The sequence below is a fragment of the Castor canadensis genome, chromosome 7, assembly GCF_047511655.1.
Source record: "Castor canadensis chromosome 7, mCasCan1.hap1v2, whole genome shotgun sequence".
Lineage (NCBI taxonomy): Eukaryota > Metazoa > Chordata > Mammalia > Rodentia > Castoridae > Castor > Castor canadensis.
Genome location: NC_133392.1, coordinates 132,838,694 through 132,861,559, shown reverse-complemented (window position 1 = coordinate 132,861,559; position 22,866 = coordinate 132,838,694). Strand labels below are relative to the sequence as shown.

Here is a 22,866-nt window from a genome sequence, read left to right as displayed (position 1 = left end):
CTCTCATTGGCCCGGGCCACAGGGGGCAATTTCGGCTCTGTTTCGGCTCTGTACTGCCAGTTGAGGGGCGTGAGCTGGCCTAAGAACACGCCCTACCCCGATCGCTCCCGCCTTAGAGGCGGGGCCCTTTTCCAAGTGGCCTCTGGGCTAACGGGGTTCTTAGAGTTGTGGGGGAACAGGGGCGGAGCCACAAGCCCGGCGGCCAGACTTCCTCCCCAGTCCTGGTCTAGCCTAGCGTTTCAGCCGGCGGTTCATTTCCGGTGGGGGTGCCGCGCCCAGTGAGGACCCGGAAGTGGGTCGCGCGAAGATTGCTGGGCGGTTCTTGCCGGAAGTGGAGAGCGGCTGATCATAGTCCGAGGTGAGGCGGAACTCTTAAGGTGAGGGTACGCGGCTGGGTAGGGACTTGGGGTCTTCTCCTGGGCCCACCGGCTTCTGTCGTTGGTAATGGCCTTCTTGGCATGCATGCGTGTGGCGAGCCCTACAGAGGGGGCCGGGGCTGTGGCCCTGAGGCCGACCGGACCCCTGGGTGCGGTCTCTTGAGGTGGGGCCGGGGTGATCAGCTGAGCCTGGCGGTCCCGGGGAGGCCCTCCGCTCGACTTCGCAGCGCTGCCTATCAGCCTCAGCGCTCTGCCTGAAAGGAACCCCTGAGACCTCCTTGAATCCTCCCTAACCTCCGTCTCACTCCCATTACACGGATGGGTAAATTGATTCCTGGAGAAGAAAAGAGGGTGATCTATGGTTATGTAGCGAGTGAGGAAAAGAATAGCAGTCATCTCTCTTCCTTAGATTACTCTTGCCAGATCTTTCCCACGTTCATTTCCTTGGACTCTCTCTAACTTGGGGTAGTCTTCCGGTCCCGCAGCTGCAGGTTAAAGGCACCTTGCTGCGTGGAACTTTTTATTTTTAATATTCAGCTATTGGAATGCCTGGGGAGTTTTTAAAAGAATGGTGAGTTTCCTCGTTTGCGTTCGGATAAGCCTCTCCTTACACCTAGTCTGCTGCTCTTACTCTGAAAAGCCAAGCTAACTTTTATTGGCGGTGTTGTGTACTTCTGGACCAGAAATCAGATGGCTCAGGTTTGGTCTGGCCCCACTGTGTTTGTGGCCAGATTCCTTACTTTACTTCTTTACGCCTCATTTCGCTCAGCTTTTAAGCGCAGATCTCTGTTCACCTCACAGGATTAAATTCAGTGTGTAACAAATTGTGTTTATTCTGTGCCAGCATTCTGGCAGATTCAGCTAATGCTGCTTTGAAACAAAACAATCTAGACCTTGTCCTTACAGAGTTAACAGTATTTGCAGAGACGTTTAAGAAGCAATTATAAGGACCGAGGGCAAGTGTAGATAGAGCGCTTGCCTAGCATGTGGAAGACCAGGGTTCAATCCCCATTATCACCACCAAAAAAAAAAAAAGGAAGGAAGGGAAAAGAAAAGAATTACATGTGATGAATGTTAGAAAAGAACGGACTGCTTGTGGAAGTATGTACCAAGGGAAATTTTGACGTTCAGTGAAGAGGGAATGAGAACATTTTAGGCAGTTTAGAATGAGACCTATGGTATTTGTAGCTCTTTGTGGAGATTGCTTTGTAAGTGAAAATGGAAGGAAGGGCAGCCTAGCACATTCATCATTTACCAACCATTTTTTATATGAAGCACGTATTAAGTGAGGCATTTAGCTCTTGTAGCTAAGAAAACACTTGTTCTCAATGGAGTTTATGGTATGGGAGGAAGCAGACAAGCAAATCAGTGCGCACTGTGTGGGCAGAGGGCTATGAGAGCATAGAAGAGAAATACCTTCCACGTATTTATGGCCTGGCTTCTAAGTGAAAATGGGAGGCCTCATCTTCCAAAATTTAGCCATAGAGTGAATCTGGAAATGGGATTTCCAGGTAAAGAGTACTAGAGGTGCAAGGACATAGAGACCGTTGGGAAGACTGGTGGAAATGAAAAGTGTCAAATATAGGGACCTTGAAGGCATGCTAAGGAATATGAATTTTGCCCTGGAATCATTGCGAATGCTTTGAAGGATTTTCCCACTTATCAGAGTGAGAAACAGCCTTGTTTGGAAGCTGTTGCTGTAGTCATGGCCTGAACTAAGAAGTGGAAATGACTAGGAGGGATTGTGTTTGAGCAACATTGAGAAGATGGAATTGTAGGAATTGGAGGCTGATTATTTAGGGAATGAAGAAATAGGAGTAGGGCTCAGGATACAATTCAGTGGTAGAGTGCTTGGCTAGTATGCACCAGGTCCTGGGTTCAATTCTCAGCACCACAAGGAAACAAAACCAAAATGTAGTATTCTGGATTATCTCCTGGTTTTTCTGGCCAAGGGAAATGGGTGGTACCATTCAGATAGGGAATATGAAAGGTAATTTGGGTAAGGAGACAGGTTAGGGAGGTGGCATGGGAAGAAAATGGATTTCAGAAATGCTTAGTTTGAGATGTTTGTAGCACATTCAGGCAATGATGTTTTATAATGTTCCAACTACAGTAAACAGCAAGAGCAAAGATGTGGAGGCAAGAGGGCCTATCTGTATTGTTCAGTGAATTACTGGAGCCTGGAGTTTGGCAAAAACTGGGGGTCGGGGGAGGTTTTATCTGCCAGGTTGTTAAGGTCTTTTGATGCTTCATTTGATTGTGTTTGGATTTTATTCTGTGGTTGGCAGTTTACTAATTCAGTTGCTGCAGCCCGGCATGAAGATCTTTCTGTAGGCATTTCCCACCTTCTCCAGAACGACTTCCTCAGTCAGGTGAGCATAATTGATGTCTCAGAGGAGTTTAAATGAAATGGTAGCAATAAAGTAACTTGTAAAGTATAATCTGCCATGCAAACCAAAAGTGGTGGTATTGTAAGATTCAGTGAGTATATTTTTACTTTGCGGAGGTTGGCTATTGAGCTTGCAAAATGTTTTGTTTCCATCCTGAGTGGTGATTTTTTCTTTTCACCCATTTTCTTGGTTATGCATACACTTGTTTAGTTGAAATTTTTTTTTTTTTTTTTTTTTTTACCAGAGACTGAGCTTTTAAAAAGTGACTTCCTCCTTTTGGTTTTCTGTGAAGCACTAAGTCCAAGATTCATTTTGCTTAAACAAGAAGATCAAAGTGGTATCATTGGAAGTTGAATCCTCTGGTTTGAAATTTAATGCTGAGATTCGAAATCCAAGGATCCTTAAGCTGTATCTTACCCAGTCCTAATGATTATTCCTTTAAAATGTCATCATCATGTATTTCCTATTAGTCAGTCTTCAACTTCTCTACCACAACTTTTAAAAGTTCTTTAAAAAGAACCAATTTTTGTCTCATTACTCTCAGTGGCTTTATTTTCCCAAAGAATCAAGTCTAAACTCATTTGTCCAACTAAAAAAAAAATCTCTACAACCAATTTACCTTTCTCCCTTTCTCCTTTCCTCTCTCTTTCCCTCCCTCCCTTCCTTCCTTCCTTCCTCCCTCCCTTCCATCTGCCCAGGCTGGTCTGGAACTCTGATCTTCCTGATCTCAGCCTCCCAAGTAGCTAGTATTATAGGTGCAAACTACCAGTGCCCCACTCTTTTGTATGTGGTGGTGTTGGAGGAGGATCGAACCCAGAGCCTCACACATGCTCACTTTACCAATGAACTACATCCCAGTCCCACTCAGCCACTTATATCAATTTTCTTTCTTTCTTTTTCTTTTCTTTCTTTTTTTTTTTTTTTGTGGTACTGGAATTTGAATTCAGGGCCTCATGTTTGCTAGGCAGGCACTCTACCATTTGAGCCACTCCACTTGAGTCCTTTTTTTGTGACAGGTTTTCTTTGAGATAGCGTCTCTCAAACTATTTAACTGGGCTGGCTTCTAACTATGATCCTCCTGATCTCTGCCTCCCAAGAACTGGAATCATAGGCACCCAGCTGTGTTGGGTATTCTCAAGATAATAAGAGTTTTGTGAACTGAACTATTTGTCCGGGCTGGCTTTGAACTTTGACCATCCTCACCTCTGCCTCTGAGTAGCTAGGATTATAGACCACCAGTACCCAGATGCCTTAATTAACTCATTGGATGGTACAGATTGACTTTCTAATGTAGATTAGCATTTTATTTGAATTGTTTACAAATAAATGCTTCTATTAGAACAGGGTTTCCTAACCTTGACACAGTTGCCATTTTGGTTCAGATAATTTTTCACTATTGAGTTGTCCTGTGCATTGTAGGATGTTTAGCAGCATCCCTGGCCTCTATCCATTGAATGCTGGTCTCTTCTTCATTTCAATTGTAACTTCCTCAATTGTGACAACCAAAAATGTCTTCAGACATTGCCAGATGTTTCCTGAGTACAGAATTGCCCCTGGTAGATAGCTACTGCATTAGAACATATCATGGCTAAGATTGTAGTGTCTTATTTCCCAGCTGAGTTCTCTGAGGATAGGCTCCAGAGCCATACTTAGCACAGCGTATGGCACATGATAAGCACTTGATATTCTGGAATGAATGAATCTTTTGTTTTCACTGAGGCATCAAAAAATTATTGTGCCTTCAAAGAATTCTTTTGTGGTCCTTAAAGGACTTTCTGGCCCTCATTTCAGATGCAATATTAATGTAGGAATCCCAGTGATTGGCACTAAAAGCAAGTTTAGTGTGAGTCGACACTAAACTTGAGTGTGAGTGCAAATCAGATTTCCCTCTCCACTATATTGTATTGTGGGTATATAAATTTCTATTTTGTTCACATTGTGTTGGCTGCATTTAGCCTGCTTGGTTTTAGTGGAGGAAAACTATCATTTTTTTAAACTCTTAAATACAGGTGTAGTTTCACTGTCTTCAAATTAGTGGAGCTGTAGCATTCATTGTGAAACTATTTCTTCTTGATATACCATCATGTAAACCTAATTTAAAAAAAAAAAAAGCAAAGCTCCAAAAGTACTCCTCAGCTACAGTGCAGCTTTATGTGCCTTGTATTATCAGATATACTGTGCCAAACATTTTCATTTGGCTGGAAATAGTTGAAATGTTTAATGAAAGGAACAAGTGGACTTGCTAATTTGTTTGAGTTTCTGTTGTTTTTGCCTCCAGAGGGCATTAAAAGTCTTAATATTTAAGTTAATTGTAGACTTATAATCACTGATCTTTTCGTATGTCTAGTTGTAGCTGAAATCATGCTAAGGACAAATGTCATTCTTTACTCTATCTTTACATATGAAAGTTTGAAATACAATTCTATTAAAGCAATTATCCAGGCTTACATTGGCCAATGCAGTTTTTTCTCTATAAAACATGTAGAGGTAAAAAAGGGCCTGCTGAATGTTCCGTGTAGTTAGTCTTCATTATATTGTTTTGAATGTAGGGAAGAGGAGAACCCATAACCACACGATGTTATGTTTGCCCTAAACCATTGAAACAGCTAGTTCCCAAGTCTGATTTTGCCTTGCACATTATTACTCGTTTTACTCACTTCTGGGGTTTCAGATAGAGGATTGTGTAAGAAGGGAACAGGAGACAAGCACTGATACTAGGTTGGATTCCTTTCCTCCTTAGAAAATAGGCCTTTCTTTCTCTTCTGATCTAAACCTCAGGTGGCAGTGACTCAATCACTAAATGTCATTGGTTTCATCAGTGAAACCAAATACTCAGGGAAGAACAGTGACTACTGATTTGGGTTAGATTTAGATGACTTTATGGTGGCAAATAACGTCTGTTCTTTGGTTCCTGGGTTAAACCAGCCAACATGTAAGTATCTCCTTTTAGCACGACTAGGTTTTGCTTTGCAACATTTTAGAACCTAGTGGTATATTGTCAGGAGTAGAACTGACTAATGCATAGCTCAGAGGTAACTTGGAAGAGATATTACAGTAGAGATAGTTTTTGCTTTTTGGTTTTGGTGTTGCTTTCATTAGAAAAAAAATTAAATACATAAAGTTATAGACACATAAATAGATACCTAACATTGCAGTGAACATCTTCAAACCTATCACTGTTCCACAGTAGGGTTTACTTTCTTAGGATAAAATCTCAGTAACAGGATTGCAAGGTCAAGGCCAAGAGAATCATTTTGAAGCATATCATTTGAGCTGTCTTAGTAAAGAGGCTGACTTAAGTGGTTGCTTTCTTTTTATTTTTAGTTGAGTGATGACTTAGAAGAACAAGTATGAGACAAAGAAAACATTTTAAGCATAGCAACTTCCTGTACAGGTAGAAATTCTTATTACTGGCTTAATCGCCTGTTGAAATGTGACAAAAACTGCAAGGCTGACCCAGTTCCATTAACTTTTGAATGAGTTCCTTGAATAGGAAAAATAAATTGGGTTGAATTATTAGAATGATGAGAATGAAGGGCTGGGAATATAGCTCAGTGGTAGAGTGCTTGCCTAGCATGTGCAAGACCCTTGGTTCCAGTCCTAGTGCTGCAAAAAAAATTTTTTTTGGGTGGAACTGGGGTTTGAACTCAGTGCTTTGAGCTTTCAAAGCAGCACTTGAGCTACACCTCCAATGCATTTTGCCTTTCTAAAATTTTTTGTAGTACTGTGGTTTGAACTCGGCCTTATGCTTACTAGCAGTGCTCTTATCGTTTGAGCCACTCTGTCAGCTCCTGCTCGGTTATTTTGGAGATGGGGTCTCACAAACTATTTGTCTGGGCTGGCCTCAGATCCTCCCAATCTCAGCCTCCCATGTAGCTAGGATTATAGGCATAAGCCTTTTTTTTTTTTCAAAATTAAATAGAACGATGAGAATGAAACAACTTTGGCAGGAATCTGTAGCCATTTCTGGTTTTTTTGTTTTTTGTTTTCCCCTTAGTTTCAAACCACAAAAGAAACTGCTGGAAAACCAAGCTCATAGTTTCCTTTTACTCTGCGTGATTACTTCATGACAGTTCTTTGCCAATGACTTATAAACATCTCCAGGCTTGATTTTTTTCCCAGGCTTTGTTTCTAAATACTGAACATTTTCATTTAGAAGCTTCCTCTTCTCTTCAAACTCTGCACATCCAAAACTGACTTCATCTTCTAATTAGAACATTCTAGAACCGGTTTCTGCCTATAATTGTCATCATTCTCTTAGAGCCACCATATTTGCAACTCTTGGAGCCATCTTAATTTCCCTTCTCTGAATGCTACTGTGCTTTCAGTCAGACCCACACAGCTATACTTGTTCAGTGTTCACTTCACACTTGTTTTGTATGACCTCCAAGGGCCTAACCAAGATCAGTGGGTGGAATTTTGCAGGGAGGCAGATTTACCTCCATATAAGGAAGAACTTTTTAATGCTTTGAGCTGGGTGAATGGGATGGGCTGTCTCAAAAGTCTCAGGTTCTATATCACTGAAGGTGTTTGATGAGACACTGCCTGACAAATTGCGAAGAATGTTAAAAGCACTATTCTGATGTCAGATGGTGTTTTTATAAGATGATTTCTAGAATCATTTCTAATCCTGAGAAAATGATTCAATAGAAGGCAGCTTTAGCTTTGTTTCCCTGCTAGACTCTTTTAGAGCAGGGGAACTTTTATTCTTCTTTTATAGAACTTAATTTGGGTCCTTGTCACTTACTTGCTAAAGGGGATTATTTATAGGTTAATTGATTATTTTCATTTAGCTTCAATATCTGGTCAGATATTGTGAATTTTTCTCTTTTGAAATATCTTTTTCAGGAGCCTTCTTATTTACTGCTAGATGAGTAATAGCTTTCAGCTTAACCTTGGACCCTAACATTCTCACTTTTCTCAAAATCCCATTCTGTTTATAAGACAGTACTTGTACATACTTTACTTTCATCATCATTCCTTCACTTAAAACCCTCGACTGCCTTCACATTATCACAACGTCAAATCCAATACTACCTGGCTCTCAGCGCCCTTCATTATCTGACTCAGCTTGCCTGTCTAGCCTTATTTCCCATGACACTCCATGCTCTGTGCAAAATACCCTTTCTGTACATAGCCTGCTTCTACCACTTTCTGTACTTAGTTTGCTTGGTCTCTCCTTCTTGCTTTTGATTTGCTCTGGAACATCTTTCCTTTTCATCAGGATGTAACTCATTTCCCCGCCAAAACTAAACCACCTCCAGTCCGCATTCATTTCTTCAGAACTCGCAGAGCTTCTAAGCCATTTATTCTGTATAATTTAGAATCCACAGGAATAATATTCTACCAAGAGAAAATCTCTAATATATTTACTGGTACCTTAATTTCCCTCAGTTCAACTGAAGTTAGATAATAAGAAATTATTATTATTATTAATATTATTACATAATATTAAAAATATAGGCTTTTGTATTTATTTCATTGGTGCTGTACTTTGTTGGCCTTTGCAGTAAGACTGAAAGATTCTGGAGCATAGAGCCTATGTGTCTTCCATTTCTTTAGTAGCCACCACAGTGCTAAGCACTTTGATTTTATAAGTATCTTCTATGTTCCTGGTTGTCCAGGTGCTGAGAGATGGGGTGGGTGTGAGAAGGAAAATGGATAAACCCCCATCCTCTTCAAGCCTGTATTCTAGAACATAGTATACATTGGTAACATTTTACATTTGCATTGAATTTTAAAGCTTCCAAAGAGCCAGGCTTCTGCTCAGAATTGTCTGAGCAGAAAACTGTAGGTCTGCCTAATCTTGTTCCTTGCCATTTCTAATTGATAGTAATGAAGAACTATATGTAATCCTCCATAAATGAATGTACAGATTCTCACCTACTTAAGCAATCATAAAAACTTCAGAAAGAGAAGTGGTCCTAATTATAAAAGTCTAAATAAAACTAGAATTCAAGAAACCAAGGTCTGAGCCGCAATCTGCATGTATCGATTATGAAACTTGGGAGACAGTCTTCTCATGGCTTATAATGCTTTCCTAGCACACAGAGATGCAAAGATCAAAGAAATTGGTTTCATAGATGAAACTAATCTTTTTGGTGGTACTAAGGTTTGAACTCAGGGCTTCATGCCTGCTAGGCAGGTGCTCTACCACTTGAGCCATGGGTTTTGGTTACTGATTAGGTATGGGGAATAAGAAAGAAGATAATTTAGTTAGTATTTATGGAATCTTTACGACCTTCCACAACTGTGCCAGGTACTTTTACGTGGATTTCTTCATTCTTTCTGTGGCCCTCTGGATTTTGTGTTTTGTTCTCCCCCATTATATAGATAAGAAAACTGAGACTCAGAACGTTTAATAACCCCCCCCAATGTGTCTGGTTTCTTTAAAGAACACGCGTTCATTATTACTCTACTGTCTAACAGGTTCCCAGTTACTAACCTGGTCAATTATGTGATTGCTGGCAGTGCTACACCATTGAAACAGTGGGGTTAGGAGGTGGGGAGCAGTGTTAGGCAAGGTAGGAGTTCTACTTTGGATATTTCAGTTGAAGGGCCTTTGGGACATCCAGAGAGAGATGTTTAAGTGGAAGCTGGATCTAAAATTTTGAATCCTGGAAGAATAGCCAGAACTGGATATGCTGCTCCAGGAGTCTTTAGACTATTAGGTGGTTGTGGTGGTACCCACAAGTGGGCTGGATGTTACTGCAGTAATATTTGAAACTTGAGAGGAATGAACATGACCACCTAAAGAGTATGTATGCATAATGAGATGAGGTGTATCTTTTAGTCCTTCAGTTCTTAACATTCTTTCCCATAATATGGCAACTGTCATCCTACCCCCATCAAAAAAAATCAAACAAAAAAACTAGACACTGTACACAATGGACTTTTATGCAGCCACGAAGAAGAATGAAATGTTATCATTTGCTGGTAAATGGATGGAATCGGAGAACATCATTCTGAGTGAGGTTAGCCTGGCCCAAAAGACCAAAAATCGTATGTTCTCCCTCGTATGTGGACATTAGATCAAGGGCAAACACAACAAGAGGATTGGACTTTGAGCACATGATAAAAGCGAGAACACACAAGGGAGGGGTGAGGATAGGTAGGACACCTAAAAAACTAGCTAGCATTTGTTGCCCTTAATGCAGAGAAACTAAAGCAGATACCTTAAAAGCAACTGAGGCCAATAGGAAAAGGGGACCAGGAACTAGAGAAAAGGTGAGATCAAAAAGAATTAACCTAGAAGGTAACACACATGCACAGGAAATCAATGTGAGTCAATGCCCTGTATAGCTATCCTTATCTCAACCAGCAAAACCCCTTGTTCCTTCCTATTATTGCTTATACTCTCTCTACAACAAAATTAGAAATAAGGGCAAAATAGTTTCTGCTGGGTATTGGGGGGTGGGGGGGAAGGGAGGGGGTAGAGTGGGTGGTAAGGGAGGGGGTGGGGGCAGGGGGGAGAAATGACCCAAGCCTTGTATGCACATATGAATAATAAAACAATAAAAAAAAAACTAGACACTGTTCTTCTATATTTTGTTAGTAGTAGAATAAGATTAGCTATAAATAGTAGCTGTATTATCCCTTTTCTGTCTGCTTAATTCATACAGCAGAACTATAGCTTGTTTAGTAGTGAATACCTGTAGGTACAAGTGAAATATGAGGAAAAAGGAATCAAAGTCCCCTGGAGCATTATTATTAAGCTTTTAAGATTGGTACTCCTAGCTAGGTGTGGTGGTGTACAGCTGTAATCCCAGCCATTCTGGAGGGATAGGTAGGAGTATCGCAGTCTGAAGCCCATCCTGGGCAAAAGCCCAAGACTATTCAAAAAATAACTAAAGCAAAAAAGGGCTGAGGATGTGGCTCAAGTGTAAGGGCCTCAAGCCTCAGTACCACCCCCACCCCACCCCCCAAAAAAGGTGACTGTTCACAATTTAGCAGCTTGTACAACCCTATATAACTTATATTTTATCTTCATGTTAACAATGGTTTCAGCCTGTACTCTCCATTGTGTATGAAGTAACATGTTTTATAATAGAACTGGGTAGTATCTATTCATGGAAGGGAGTTAACTGCATCCCTTCTCCTCTGGATTTATATTTCCTCTAGACTATATGTGAGTTTGTCCCTGGTCAGTACCCAAAATGGAACAGGGCAGCAATTTGGCTATAGTTGATGGTCATAACATAAGAGAGAGTGGAGTGTACTGGCTGCTCTGGTCTGGTCCATTTGTGAGTAGAGCATAGATCTGGAGGCTTCTGCTTCTGCAGGCCAGGAAATGGAAAGATTGCTTTGGTCCTCATTCTTTTTCTTTGGTACTCTTTTAATCAAGAGTGTGGCAAGCGATTGGGTCCAGGGAAAGCAGAGCCTGCACTCAGAGAAGAATAGACAGAGATTATATGTGGACTGCTTATCTCTTTCACAGAGGGGAAGATATGTTAAATTGAGATACTCTAGTATGTTGTTTTGACCACAGATTGTTGTGGTCATTTTAGGGAGCTTCATTGAATTCATTCAGCTTCAGTTACCTGAACCACTTAATGATTTGATGAAATAGAAACTAAATCAAGGCTTTAATTCAAGTTTTACTAATTTTTATAAGATCACTCATGGTGTCAAGTACTTTATATGTATATTGATAACATTTTACATTTAGGTGTATAGCATGAGTAACTTTCAGAATCTTTGTCCTCTGGAGTTTTAGAATACTGTACTTCAGGTTCATTAACTTCATAAATATTTATTGAACAACGACAGCCTGCCAGTTAGTGGGCTAGATGTAGAGTATAATAAGGAACAAATTAGATAAGGTCCTTTCTTCTCTCTTGGAGCTTACTTTCTTTAGGATTTCAGACACTGAATGAAGCTTGTTTGGATAAGTTACTTGTGAAAGATCTATAAGAAGGTCTTTTGGATGTGTCTGGTTTCCTTCCCTACACGTGTCCAGATCCTAACCATCCTCATTTAAAGCCTGGCTCAGGTAGCAGCTTCTCCATGATATCCTCATCTTATCCTTCCAGCAGATACACTCTTTCCCTTTGTGAACTCCACTGCAATTTTCTTTGGTTACCTTAAGCTTTTTTTCTATTCGTTTTATACTTGTTTGTGCATATTTAAGTCATGTTCTCTCCCTCCATCCTCCACTAGACTATGAGTTATTGAGGGCAGGGTAAATATCCTATTCATCTTGGTTTGGAGCATTCAATTGTAGACAGCAGGAAGTTGGGGTTTGGGGAGCCATAATGAACTTAGAGCCAGAAGAAATGAATTGAATGCTAGCTTCTGTATTAACTAGATATGTGACTATAGACAATTCATTGCATGTCACTAGAATTATGTTTTATCTTTAAGAACATAGTAATGAGCTGGGGATAAGGCTCAGTGGTACATTGCTTATCTAGCATTCATGAAGATCTAGATTCAATCCCCGGCACTGGGGTGGGGGGAAGGAATAATCCTTCCATTCCTGAATACTTATGGAAGGCTTAGCCTGAGAAAATACATATGGCCATACCGCATATCTAAGTTCCTACACAAATATTTGTTGGTATATAATAAATATTCAATGAGTATTTGAATAAGATTTGCTTTAGTGAGCACCTTTTCCTGTTCTCTTGCTTAATGGGGTCAGTATGATTTTGCAAATTTGCTCAACTTATTTTGCATCACATTTTATTATTAAATTATTCTGTTCCACAGAATTAGCATTCTCCTCATCCCCATGTAGGTGCCTGCTGTGTAATATTAAAATGACAAATGACATTTGATCTGGTTCAGCAGGTGGTACACTATGGCTGACATGCAAAATCTTGTAGAAAGATTGGAGAGGGCAGTTGGCCGCCTGGAGGCAGTGTCCCACACTTCTGACATGCATCGTGGGTATGGAGACAGTTCTTCAAAAGGTAAGCAGTCTACAGCCCAAGAATGTCTGTGTAATGTCTTGGTCTTAATTTTTTATCATAGTAACTTTTCTTCTTTGGGGCTGACTTCCCCAAACACTTGATCTAGATAATTCATCTCTTGTGAGCAGATAAGGGAGGAAGTGACTTGCACAAGGAGGCCTGTGGTTAAGTTATTTTAACACAAGAACTTCCTGCTTGTGTGATGGTTCCTGTTCTTTCTTTAACAGAATGACTCCAGTGTAAGTCAAATGGCAAGTGATATTAAAATTTCCTCTCCCAGTGATTGGCAAACCAGCCATTTTGCACATGTGCTAATTGAAACAGAAGGTTAGCATTAAAAGAAATCTTGGAGGATCATTGTGTTTATTTCCATTTTATAGCTAAAGAAAATTAAGCTCAGCAAGGAAAAAAGGTCACACAACCAGTTAGTGGTGATACTGGAACTGGTAGCCAGCTCCCAGTATTCTGTGTGTTGTATTAACTTGCCTCTCCATTTTCAAGAACATCCTCCTGATATGTGACTGAATTTTCCTGGTGTGTCTCTCTGCCTTAGGAACAGTTCCTTATGTGCAAGCATTTGACTCCTTGCTTGCTGGTCCTGTGGCCGAATACTTGAAGATCAGTAAAGAGATTGGAGGAGACGTGCAGAAACATGTAAGGAGGCTGTGTCTTTGTTCCTCTTTTTGAGGGCCTGGTGGCTTTCTTCACATCTCATTCATCCTTAAGACCCTTTTGAGAGGCTCCTGACTTCTCTACCTGCACTAAGGAGCTCGGTCCAGGCACAGAAATTGTTTTTCATTTTTCTAGATGGCTGCTTTTATTAATATTCTGTATAGGTTTCCCTTATGCAGAAAACTTACTTAGTCCATAAACTATGTTTCTGTTCGTCTTTGTGGTGAAGAACATGCTACTGGTCTGATCCCAGCGTGTTACATAACCAAGCTTAGGCTGCCTTATTTAAAGGGATCATTATCGTGACTTAGCATTTATAAAACTGTACTTGATAGTTACTAGTTATGGTAATATGGGTTATTTTCACACTTAGAATATGAAGTAGGCAATGACAGGTGCCTGTCCACCCACCTCCCTTCATGTACTGCCTCCCACGTCACCACCACCACCCGTCACTCACATACACATCCTGCCTCTCTTTCCAGGCCCAGGATCTTTTTGTGAGTACACTGAATGATCTTTTATAAACAATAACCAAACCCTAAGCTCCTCATATCTAGCTAATGAGCAATGGTCTTAACTATAGGGAGTGAGGCTGGGACTTGGATAGGGGTGTGGAGACTTGTGTTTTTACTTTAGACAGTTCTGTAACATTTGAAAGCATTTAAAAACATGTACCACTTTTATCTTTGAAAAAAGATATATAAAAATTAAATTTTTATATCTTACAGGCTCATGTTTTGACTTATGGCCTCAGAAGTAACATTTGTAACCAAGATAAGTTTGACAAAGCAATACTGCTTGCAATACTGCTTTGCACTCCAAATTATTTGGAAATAATTTCAAGGCAGTACACTACACTCATACTTTTACGTTCTCTTTAACTTAATAAAGTGCTGGTTACATGATCTAGTATTTAAGAAATAGCTTTAACCTAAAGGAATAAATGGCCTGAGAACTTTAGGCTCAAATTTAGGCCTTCGCCTTTAATCCTACCTCCAATTTTTGAGAAAAGCAGGGGGGTTTTTAGGTTTTTTATGTGATATGAGATAGGATGGATAGTTTAGTACATATGCAAAACTCTTCGTGTAGGGCTTAGAATGTAGTTCCATAGTAGAGCACTTGCCTACTTGCATAAGGCCCTGGGTTCCACACCCAGCACTGTTAAAACAAAAACCAAAGATACCCTATTCATGTGAAGTTGCTAACCTGACTTAGTACCTAAGGCCAGCCCTGATTATCTTCATTTACAAATCTGATTGTTCATTCCTGATTAGTTCCAATGTGAACAGTAGTGTATGTGCTTATGGTATCAGTCTCTGGAATCTGGAATACATGAGGAAAACAACATGAAGTGCATGGGTGCTACCGAAGTACATGGACATGGAGGTTTCAAGTTATTCTTATCAGGACCTCTCTAGTTGTAATGTGTCATTGATAGCTGATTCTTCTTTCCTGCAGGCAGAGATGGTTCTCACAGGTCTGAAGTTGGAGCGAGCTCTTCTGGTTACAGCTTCTCAGTGCCAGCAGCCAGCCAGTGTAAGTTTACTACTAGTTGGTTTATTGTTGGTTTGATGCTCAGGACAAATTTGAGAGAGCTGTGCCAAGATATCACAACATGCTAAAATAGACCAACCTGACCAGGCTTATGATAATATGTACATTCACACCAAGTCCCAGGGCCAGAACAGACTTAAAGTGCCCTCGTGGGAATGTCCCTTGACTATTTATTGGTCTCTACTGGCTTTTTTCCGTGTTATTTTGCTTAGGACTTAAGTTACCATTGAAAATTTACTGCTTCTCTCAGTAAACAGTCTCTTATTATAGAAAAGGGTCTACTTTACTATGAGTGGGCCCTAGTAAAACTGCTGTGGAAGGAGAATGATGGAGGGGGTGAATTTAAGTATGAGATATTTGATATATTATAAGAACTTTTGTAAATGCCACAAGGTATTCCCAGCACAATAAAAATAAATAAAATAAAAAACAACAAACCTGTTGTGGAGACCCTAAAACTCCTGAAGAACTGCTTCTCTCCTTATCCTTCACTGGTTGGGGAAATCTCCCTTTTACTTCTCTCCTAATTGAAAATTTTATGCAACAATGTATGAAAAGTTGAATTAGAGAAAGTTTAGATCTTTCTTAGAATGTAAGATCTTAGATTTGTTTCTTTTGTGTTAGGCTTTCCTAGCAAGTCTATCGGTTAATGCCGAATTAAAACATTTGATCCTGGGGTATGCCTAAATAATGTAAAAATAGTGTCAGGGTGCTGGCAGAGTGGCTCAAATAGTAGAGTCCTTGCCTAAAAATCAAGAAACTCTGAGTTCAAACCCCAGTACAACCGAAAAAAAAAAAAAAGTATTAGGTAATTGAAATATGTTACCATTCAGTCTTTAATCTGTCCTGAATTGTTAAAGTACTTTATTTAAAAATTTTTATCCAAACCCATGCTTTCCCCAATAAATCAAGCAGCTGAGATGCTATTGCATTTTCCTTGTTTTGGACCAAATATCTGTCCACCATCCATTTATGTAAATGAAGTTTTTCTGGAACAAATGTTTACTGACTAGGCCGTTAGAGAGAAAGTTTGTACACTCACAGTTAGATTTTTCATACTAAGACCTGAGAACTGAGATGGTCGGGAAACTAAGGTTTGAAGGAGAGGTTAAAAACACAGAAACATAAGATTCATCCATTTTGCTGAGGTGCCTGCTTGGATGCCAGGCCCCCTAATTACATTTGATTCATCAGATCTTCATTCAGCAGCTGCTATATGGCTAACAATGCATTAGGGCTGCAATGATGACAAATGGAAGCTAAGACAGAGCCCTTGCCTTTGAAGAATTAATGAGAAAGAAAAATATATTCGCGTGAGTCCATTAATAGTTTGTGCTGGTGTGTGTGGTAAGGTGCCAAAATTGATTTTGCTGACAGTAAGTGTTGTGAGAGATTGGAGGGGTCTTCATCATGAATATTTGGATAGATGGAAAAAGAGGAGAGCATCACAAGTAAAGGTACAGAAATAGTATCTCCCATTAGTGTGATGGAAAAAAGACAAGTGGCTAAAATTGTGGAATTTTGTGGTATAACTAGAATATGGGTCCTAAGCATGAAGAATCACAAAATCCATCTGAAGGAGTTGGAACTTTATGGAAGGTGAGATGCTGAGCAGTGTTTTAGTCATATGACCAAATGAATCGGGGCAGGATGAATACAAAGTTTCTTTGTTCATTTTAGTCCATAAAGAATTCTTCCATTCAGTTCAGGATCAGAGTTGACCAGTATTTTAGTTTTTTGGGTTTTTTTTTTTTTTTTTTTTTTTTCCTTGAGACAGGGTCTCACTAGATAGCCCAGGCTGGCCTCAAATTCCTGATCCTCCTGCCTCCCACTGCAAGTTCTAGGATTACAGACAGACATGTGCCATCACACCTGGCTCATATACAGCTTTTATAGAAGGACTCTAACCAGAATTTTCTTCTGCCTCTTTTCCTAGAATAAGCTTTCTGATTTGTTGACACCCATCTCAGAGCAGATTCAAGAAGTGATAAACTTCAGGGAGAAGAACCGAGGCAGCAAGCTATTCAATCACCTGTCAGCTGTCAGTGAGAGCATCCAGGCCCTGGGCTGGGTGGCCATGGTGAGCAGAACAGCTTTTAGGGCAGGGAAGGGATGGACTGAAAGAGGGAAGGAGATGTGGTTGGAGAGGTGCTGAGTCACTGGCTGCTTCTTTCTCTCCAGGCTCCCAAACCCGGCCCCTATGTGAAAGAAATGAATGACGCTGCCATGTTTTATACAAACCGAGTCCTCAAGGAGTACAAAGATGTGTAAGTCTAGGCTTTCCTCTCGAAGTAAAGGACAAAACACAGCTACTTTCTGCAGTAGCACTTTGGGTTAATGAAGGCTGTTGTTGGCTTCTGTACTGGTTCCCTCATCTCATGGCTAATTTGTGGAAAACTTGGAAGACACTGGCTCATAAAACCTGCATTGCAAGCAGGAAGTGTTTCTGCTGGCCCTTCTCCACGGTTGGTAGAGGCCCTTTTAGTTTTCTCATCTTTCCCCTTCTAGGTTTAAAAAGTTTTGCTGGAGGCAATGTAGACTAATGACCTTTAAGTCACCTGCTTATATAGATTTTTGTTCCTCTTTTGAGAAGAATGTCTCACTAATGCCATGCCAAAGAGTTCAATAGGACTTAACAAGAGAATTATCTGACTATTCATGCAGTCAGGCAAAGTGAGAAGGCTGCCTAGCCAATGATGGTATTAAATAAGTGAGGGAAGTCATTGAATTCTAACCACGTACATATACTGCTCCTAACTGACTTCTCTGTTGCTAATTTTGAGCTGGAGTGACTATAGGCAGCAATTACTTAGTTAAGTCTTAGGCTAATAACCTATAGAGAAGAGAAGGGATTATTCTGAACCATATTGCAGTATTATTTCTATAATTTTATCCTGATTGTTGTTTTCTTCCAAAAGGAAGGTTTGACTTCCCAGGTAATGCTTGTGAAATCTTGGCTCTACAGTGGCTTCATGCACAAAATGTCTGCTTTTATCAGCTTTATATATTAGGCTCTATCTAAGGTCTATTTAAAAAAAAAAAAAAAGTTTTGCTCCTAAAAAGAGTTTGAGAAACACTGCTGTAAGAGAAAAGAAGATATAATCCAGTGCCCCTATCCTAGTAGAGTTTGGTCTAATTAGAGTAATAGGATAGTGTTTTGTTTTATTTTTTTAAGCTCAGTAATGATAGAAAAGCTGCTATTGAGCAGAGCCTAAGAAATGCTATAAGCAGGAGTATATGAGCCCGCAGGTAGGAGAGGTTCTAGAATCACTAATGTTACCCTGATTGCCTCTAACAAGTTCTTCAATTCTCCCAGGGATAAAAAGCACGTGGACTGGGTCAAAGTGTACTTGAGCATATGGACAGAGTTGCAGGCTTACATCAAGGAGTTCCATACCACTGGCCTGAACTGGAGCAAAACGGTTAGTGAGTCTTTCTTCCCTTTCTTCCTGTCTTTCTCTAGGACCCACTCCTTACATTTCTTACACACCAAGGCCTGGTATTTTTTTTGGTGGATAGCAGAAAGGGGAAAAGAGAAAAAGAGTAAAGAAAGCAAGGATCAAAAGGTTGAGTTCTATTCAATTTAAAAAAAAAAAAAAATTCACAGGTCAGGGAGACACAGAGGAATCACACTATCCCAACTCTCAAGGAGCTTAAAATTACAGATACAAACCTCCAATACAAACCATCAAGCTAAATACTGTAATAAAGACACAGTATGAAGAAGAGCCACTGGGAGAGACTATGCTTTGAAGAGGCATACTCTGATTGGAGACTTGAAAGAAGTATAGGTCTATGAGAAGTGGGAGAAAGGCACAGCTTAACAAAGTAAACGCAGAGTAAATTTAGAGATTGCTTTTCTCTGATTTCAGTAAGGGGAGATGGTCAGAGATTTTTAGGAAAAAGAATGGAAGGAAGGTAGGCTGAGCTTTTGGGACTTGGTATTTTAGTTTTAGTAAAGGAATGATAATGATGAGATTTATCTCCCTGTTGAAGATAAGGGATTGTGCACAGAGCATGGGAATGGTCATGGTGGTAGGGGCTGATAGAAAAGCATTTATTACCAAGATAATAAATAACAAGGTTAAAGAAATGGGAAGGCTCAAAGAAGATTGAATATTCACCCCAGGATGGTAATAGTCTCACTCATAAGGATCAGGGGATGATTGTACAAGCAGAGGAATAGGCAGGATATGATGAAATCAGTTTTTGGTTTTTTTGGTGGGACTGGAATTTGAACTCAGGGCTTCATGCTTATGAAGCAGGCACTCTACAGCTTGAGCCACACCTCCAGTTCATTTTGCTCTGGTTATTTCAGAGATGGGATCTTGTGATCTCTTTGCTTGGGCAGGCCTCAAACTGTGATCCTCCTGATCTCAGCCTCCCAAGTACCTAGGATTATAAGCGTGAGCCACCAGAACCTGGCTATGAAGTCAGTTTTGAACTTACTGAGTCTGAGGTACTTGTAACACACCAAGGAAGACGTCAAGTAGATTTTTAGAAATATGGGTATAGAGCTGGAATCAGGAGAAACCAGATGAAAAATGTGAAAGGTGAGAAATAGCACTAAGAGTTGGAGTCTCAGAAAAGGGTGACAAGAAATAAAGCCAAGTCGGGTGTGGGTAGGGACCATCGATCATTGCGTTAAGAGCTATAGAGGGGACCCTATGCACACTGAACACACACGTAGAATTCCACTGGACATGGCACAGAGGGGAAGGAGAAGATAACTATGGTTCTTGCACTTATCGTTCCAGGGACCTGTGGCAAAAGAACTGAGTGGATTGCCATCTGGACCATCTCTTGGTTCAGGTCCTCCTCCCCCCCCACCAGGCCCACCTCCCCCTCCAGTCACCACCAGTTCAGGCTCTGACGACTCTGCGTCCCGCTCAGCATTGTTTGCACAGATCAATCAAGGGGAGAGCATCACACATGGTGAGTAGTTTGGCACTAACAGTTGGTACACACACCTTTTTTTTAAATGAAACCATATAGTTTAACCCTGGGAAACAAGTGAAATTACAAAAACACTTCTCCAAACTTCTTGCAAGAGACCATCTCAAAGGCTCCTGTGCTTGCTTTGAACTTTATGTTAAAGGTCAGTGATAGCAGAAGTTGGTTATTGCCTCATCTTAAAGCTCTGGTATGAAGGACAGGCACAAGGTACCTGTTATTTTTACAGCCCTGAAACATGTATCTGATGACATGAAGACTCACAAGAACCCTGCCCTGAAGGCTCAAAGTGGTCCTGTACGCAGTGGCCCTAAACCATTCTCAGCACCTAAACCCCAAACTAGCCCATCCCCCAAGCCAGGTGCAAAGAAGGAGCCAGCTCTACTTGAACTGGAGGGCAAGAAATGGAGAGTGGTGAGTTAAAAATACTTGTACTGGGGGAAGGCAGGGACAAATGAGTGCAGGGATCTGGCTCACAGTACAAAAACAAAGTTTGGGATAGCCTGTTATTTTTGTCTGTGTGCTTCATAAGAATCCTGTGGTATTTCTTTTTAAAAGGAAAATCAGGAGAATGTTTCTAACCTGGTGATTGATGACACAGAGCTGAAACAGGTGGTTTACATATACAAGTGTGTCAACACGACATTGCAAATCAAAGGCAAAATTAACTCCATTATAGTAGGTGAGTCTTTATCAGTCTGTATTAGGTAGATTGTGTCCTCAAGCCTGAAAGGGCCATCACCATTTTACCTACCCTCTTCCTAAAGATTCTTAAGTATATTACTTCCTTTAAAGTTACACTGTTGACCTGCTTCCTTTCTTCTCCTAGATAACTGTAAGAAACTTGGTCTGGTATTCGATGACGTTGTGGGCATCGTGGAGATAATCAATAGTAGAGATGTCAAAGTTCAGGTAACTTGGGATCTTGAATCCTTCTTTTGGTCCCTAGGGAATTAATTGAAACAGTCACAGCAAACCCACAGATGTTGCTTGGGTAGCAATCTGATTCTACAAAGTCTGTAAGCTGAGCTGCTTTGGATGAGGCAGAAAAGGAGTTGGTTCTTCAAGGGAGCTCTTTCCAGCACTCATCCCAGCCCGCCCCCAATATCCAGTGTCCGTTGTGCACCTGGAGCGCTCATGTAGTTACTGAATCACGTTAAACAGTGAAAGCTCTCCCTACAACTTAACTGTTGTCTTCTCCCACCTGCTGGGACTCAGTTTTCTTGGTTTCCTCTGCAGGTAATGGGTAAAGTGCCAACCATTTCCATTAACAAAACAGATGGCTGCCATGCTTACCTGAGCAAGAATTCCCTGGATTGTGAGATAGTCAGTGCCAAATCTTCTGAGATGAATGTCCTCATTCCTACAGAAGGCGGTGACTTTGTAAGTTTTCTTTATTTCTTTAGCAGTATGATAAACAGAAGGGATTAGCTGGATGTAGTGATGGACATCTATAATCCCAGCACTTGGGAGGCTGAGGCAGAAGGATCTCAAGTTTGAGGGTTGCACTGGAGGAAGCTATTTGATGGACACTCAGCAATGAGTAGGTAAAATCCAACATTGCACACCAAAAGTAGAAGCAGGGTAGACTCATGTACTCAAACTTCAGAAGCGGACTTGTGCCTTTAAATTGCAAAAACAAGAGAGCATCCTGACACTCTGTCAAGCTGGTGCTAAAGCCATACGTATTCTTGTTTAACAAAGATCACAGATCACACTGAACAGTGCACTGCACAACACAGAATGGCTGGGTGAGTTGTTTGTCTCAGTCCATCCTACTCTGCTCTCAGGGTTAAGTGGAAGCCACCCATTGAAAGTGTGAAATGTAGATCCAGTTCATTTTGTAGTCCAGATTCCAAGCTGTTCTCTCTTTATTTACAGAATGAGTTCCCAGTCCCTGAGCAGTTCAAGACCCTATGGAACGGGCAAAAGTTGGTCACCTCAGTGACGGAAATTGCTGGATAAGCAAAGAGCCAGTGGGTTCTTTGCCTCTCCCTTCACACCATGGGATAAATCTGTATTGAGACGGTTCTTTTCTAGATTTCCTCTACCTTTCTGCTCTTAAACAGCTTCTCTGCTCTGAGAAGCCAAGCTACCTGCCTTCACTGAATATACCTCAGGCTGAGATTTGGGGTGGGCCAGCAGGTCGGTTGATCTTCTGCAGGAAAGTGCAGCTTCTCCACGTCAGCACAGCCACACCACCAGCCCATTCTTAAGGGACTATAGACCCGGACTGGGGTGTTTCAGCTTTCAGCTTTTTTGGGAGGGGTAATTATTCCACCAACAAACAGTCCTTTGGGAAGAATAACAGTCCCATGAGTTAATATCAGAATATGTGTACTGATTAATCTTTCTCTAACAATGAACATGGAAGTAGAAGCTGGTATGATTCCAGGTGGTTCTTCTAACCAGACTAATTTTTCACTACTGACAAGTGAGGTGAGGGTTGCATTGGACCAAACGCTGAGGCTTGGCCACCTAGTGTTCAAAGCAAACGTGTTTCCTAAAGCATTCCATCGCTCTGCATTCCATCCTTGGTCCCAGCGGCAGTAGCAGTGCCCTGGGTCTTGAGCCCTTTCTTTCTCTGGACTCCCTGCCCAGCACCTTCCTACAGAGGTGTCTTTATAAAAGAAAAAGGAAAAACAAAGATGCCATTCCAAGGCATTCCTCCTCTTCTGCCCGTCATCCATCGTCTCAGCAGCCCCCGCCGGTCACACCCAACAGCTTAGGGCCTTGGTCCAGGCATCCGAACAGAGGACTAAAACTGCCACTGCAGGCTGGTTTAGGTCTTGAGTTATGTGAGAATCCTGCACAGCATTGCTAATGTAAATTCAGTTCTCCCCTCTAGGATACACTTACCAAAATACGCAACTTGTTTTCTGGTGGGAAGAGAGACTGTCCTGTGACTTCTGCCCATTTCCTGAGGCCTGTGGAAATAAACCTTCATGGACTTAAAGTTACACAGAAAATAGAATAAAGTTAATACCAGACTTACTTATTTAC

The 22,866-nt window shown here is 40.9% G+C and overlaps 1 protein-coding gene across 3 annotated transcripts; it reads left to right on the top strand.

Annotated features, from left to right (window-relative positions):
- The first annotated feature begins 206 nt into the window (after nt 1-206).
- Cap1 (cyclase associated actin cytoskeleton regulatory protein 1) lies at nt 207-22,857 on the top strand. 3 transcript variants are annotated; one of them, XM_020171668.2, is made up of 13 exons: nt 207-358; nt 12,560-12,681; nt 13,235-13,335; nt 14,815-14,892; nt 16,847-16,990; nt 17,092-17,177; nt 18,227-18,332; nt 19,668-19,845; nt 20,093-20,277; nt 20,422-20,545; nt 20,693-20,775; nt 21,103-21,246; nt 21,745-22,857. In XM_020171668.2, exons 2-13 carry the CDS (start codon nt 12,570-12,572, stop codon nt 21,826-21,828), a joined length of 1,425 nt encoding a protein of 474 aa, XP_020027257.1. In that variant the 5' UTR covers nt 207-358; nt 12,560-12,569; the 3' UTR covers nt 21,829-22,857. The 3 variants fall into 3 exon arrangements, with proteins under 3 accessions (XP_020027257.1, XP_020027258.1, XP_020027256.1); XM_020171669.2 differs by having other exon boundaries at nt 211-377; nt 12,557-12,681; XM_020171667.2 differs by having other exon boundaries at nt 212-377.
- Nucleotides 22,858-22,866: the final 9 nt, after the last annotated feature.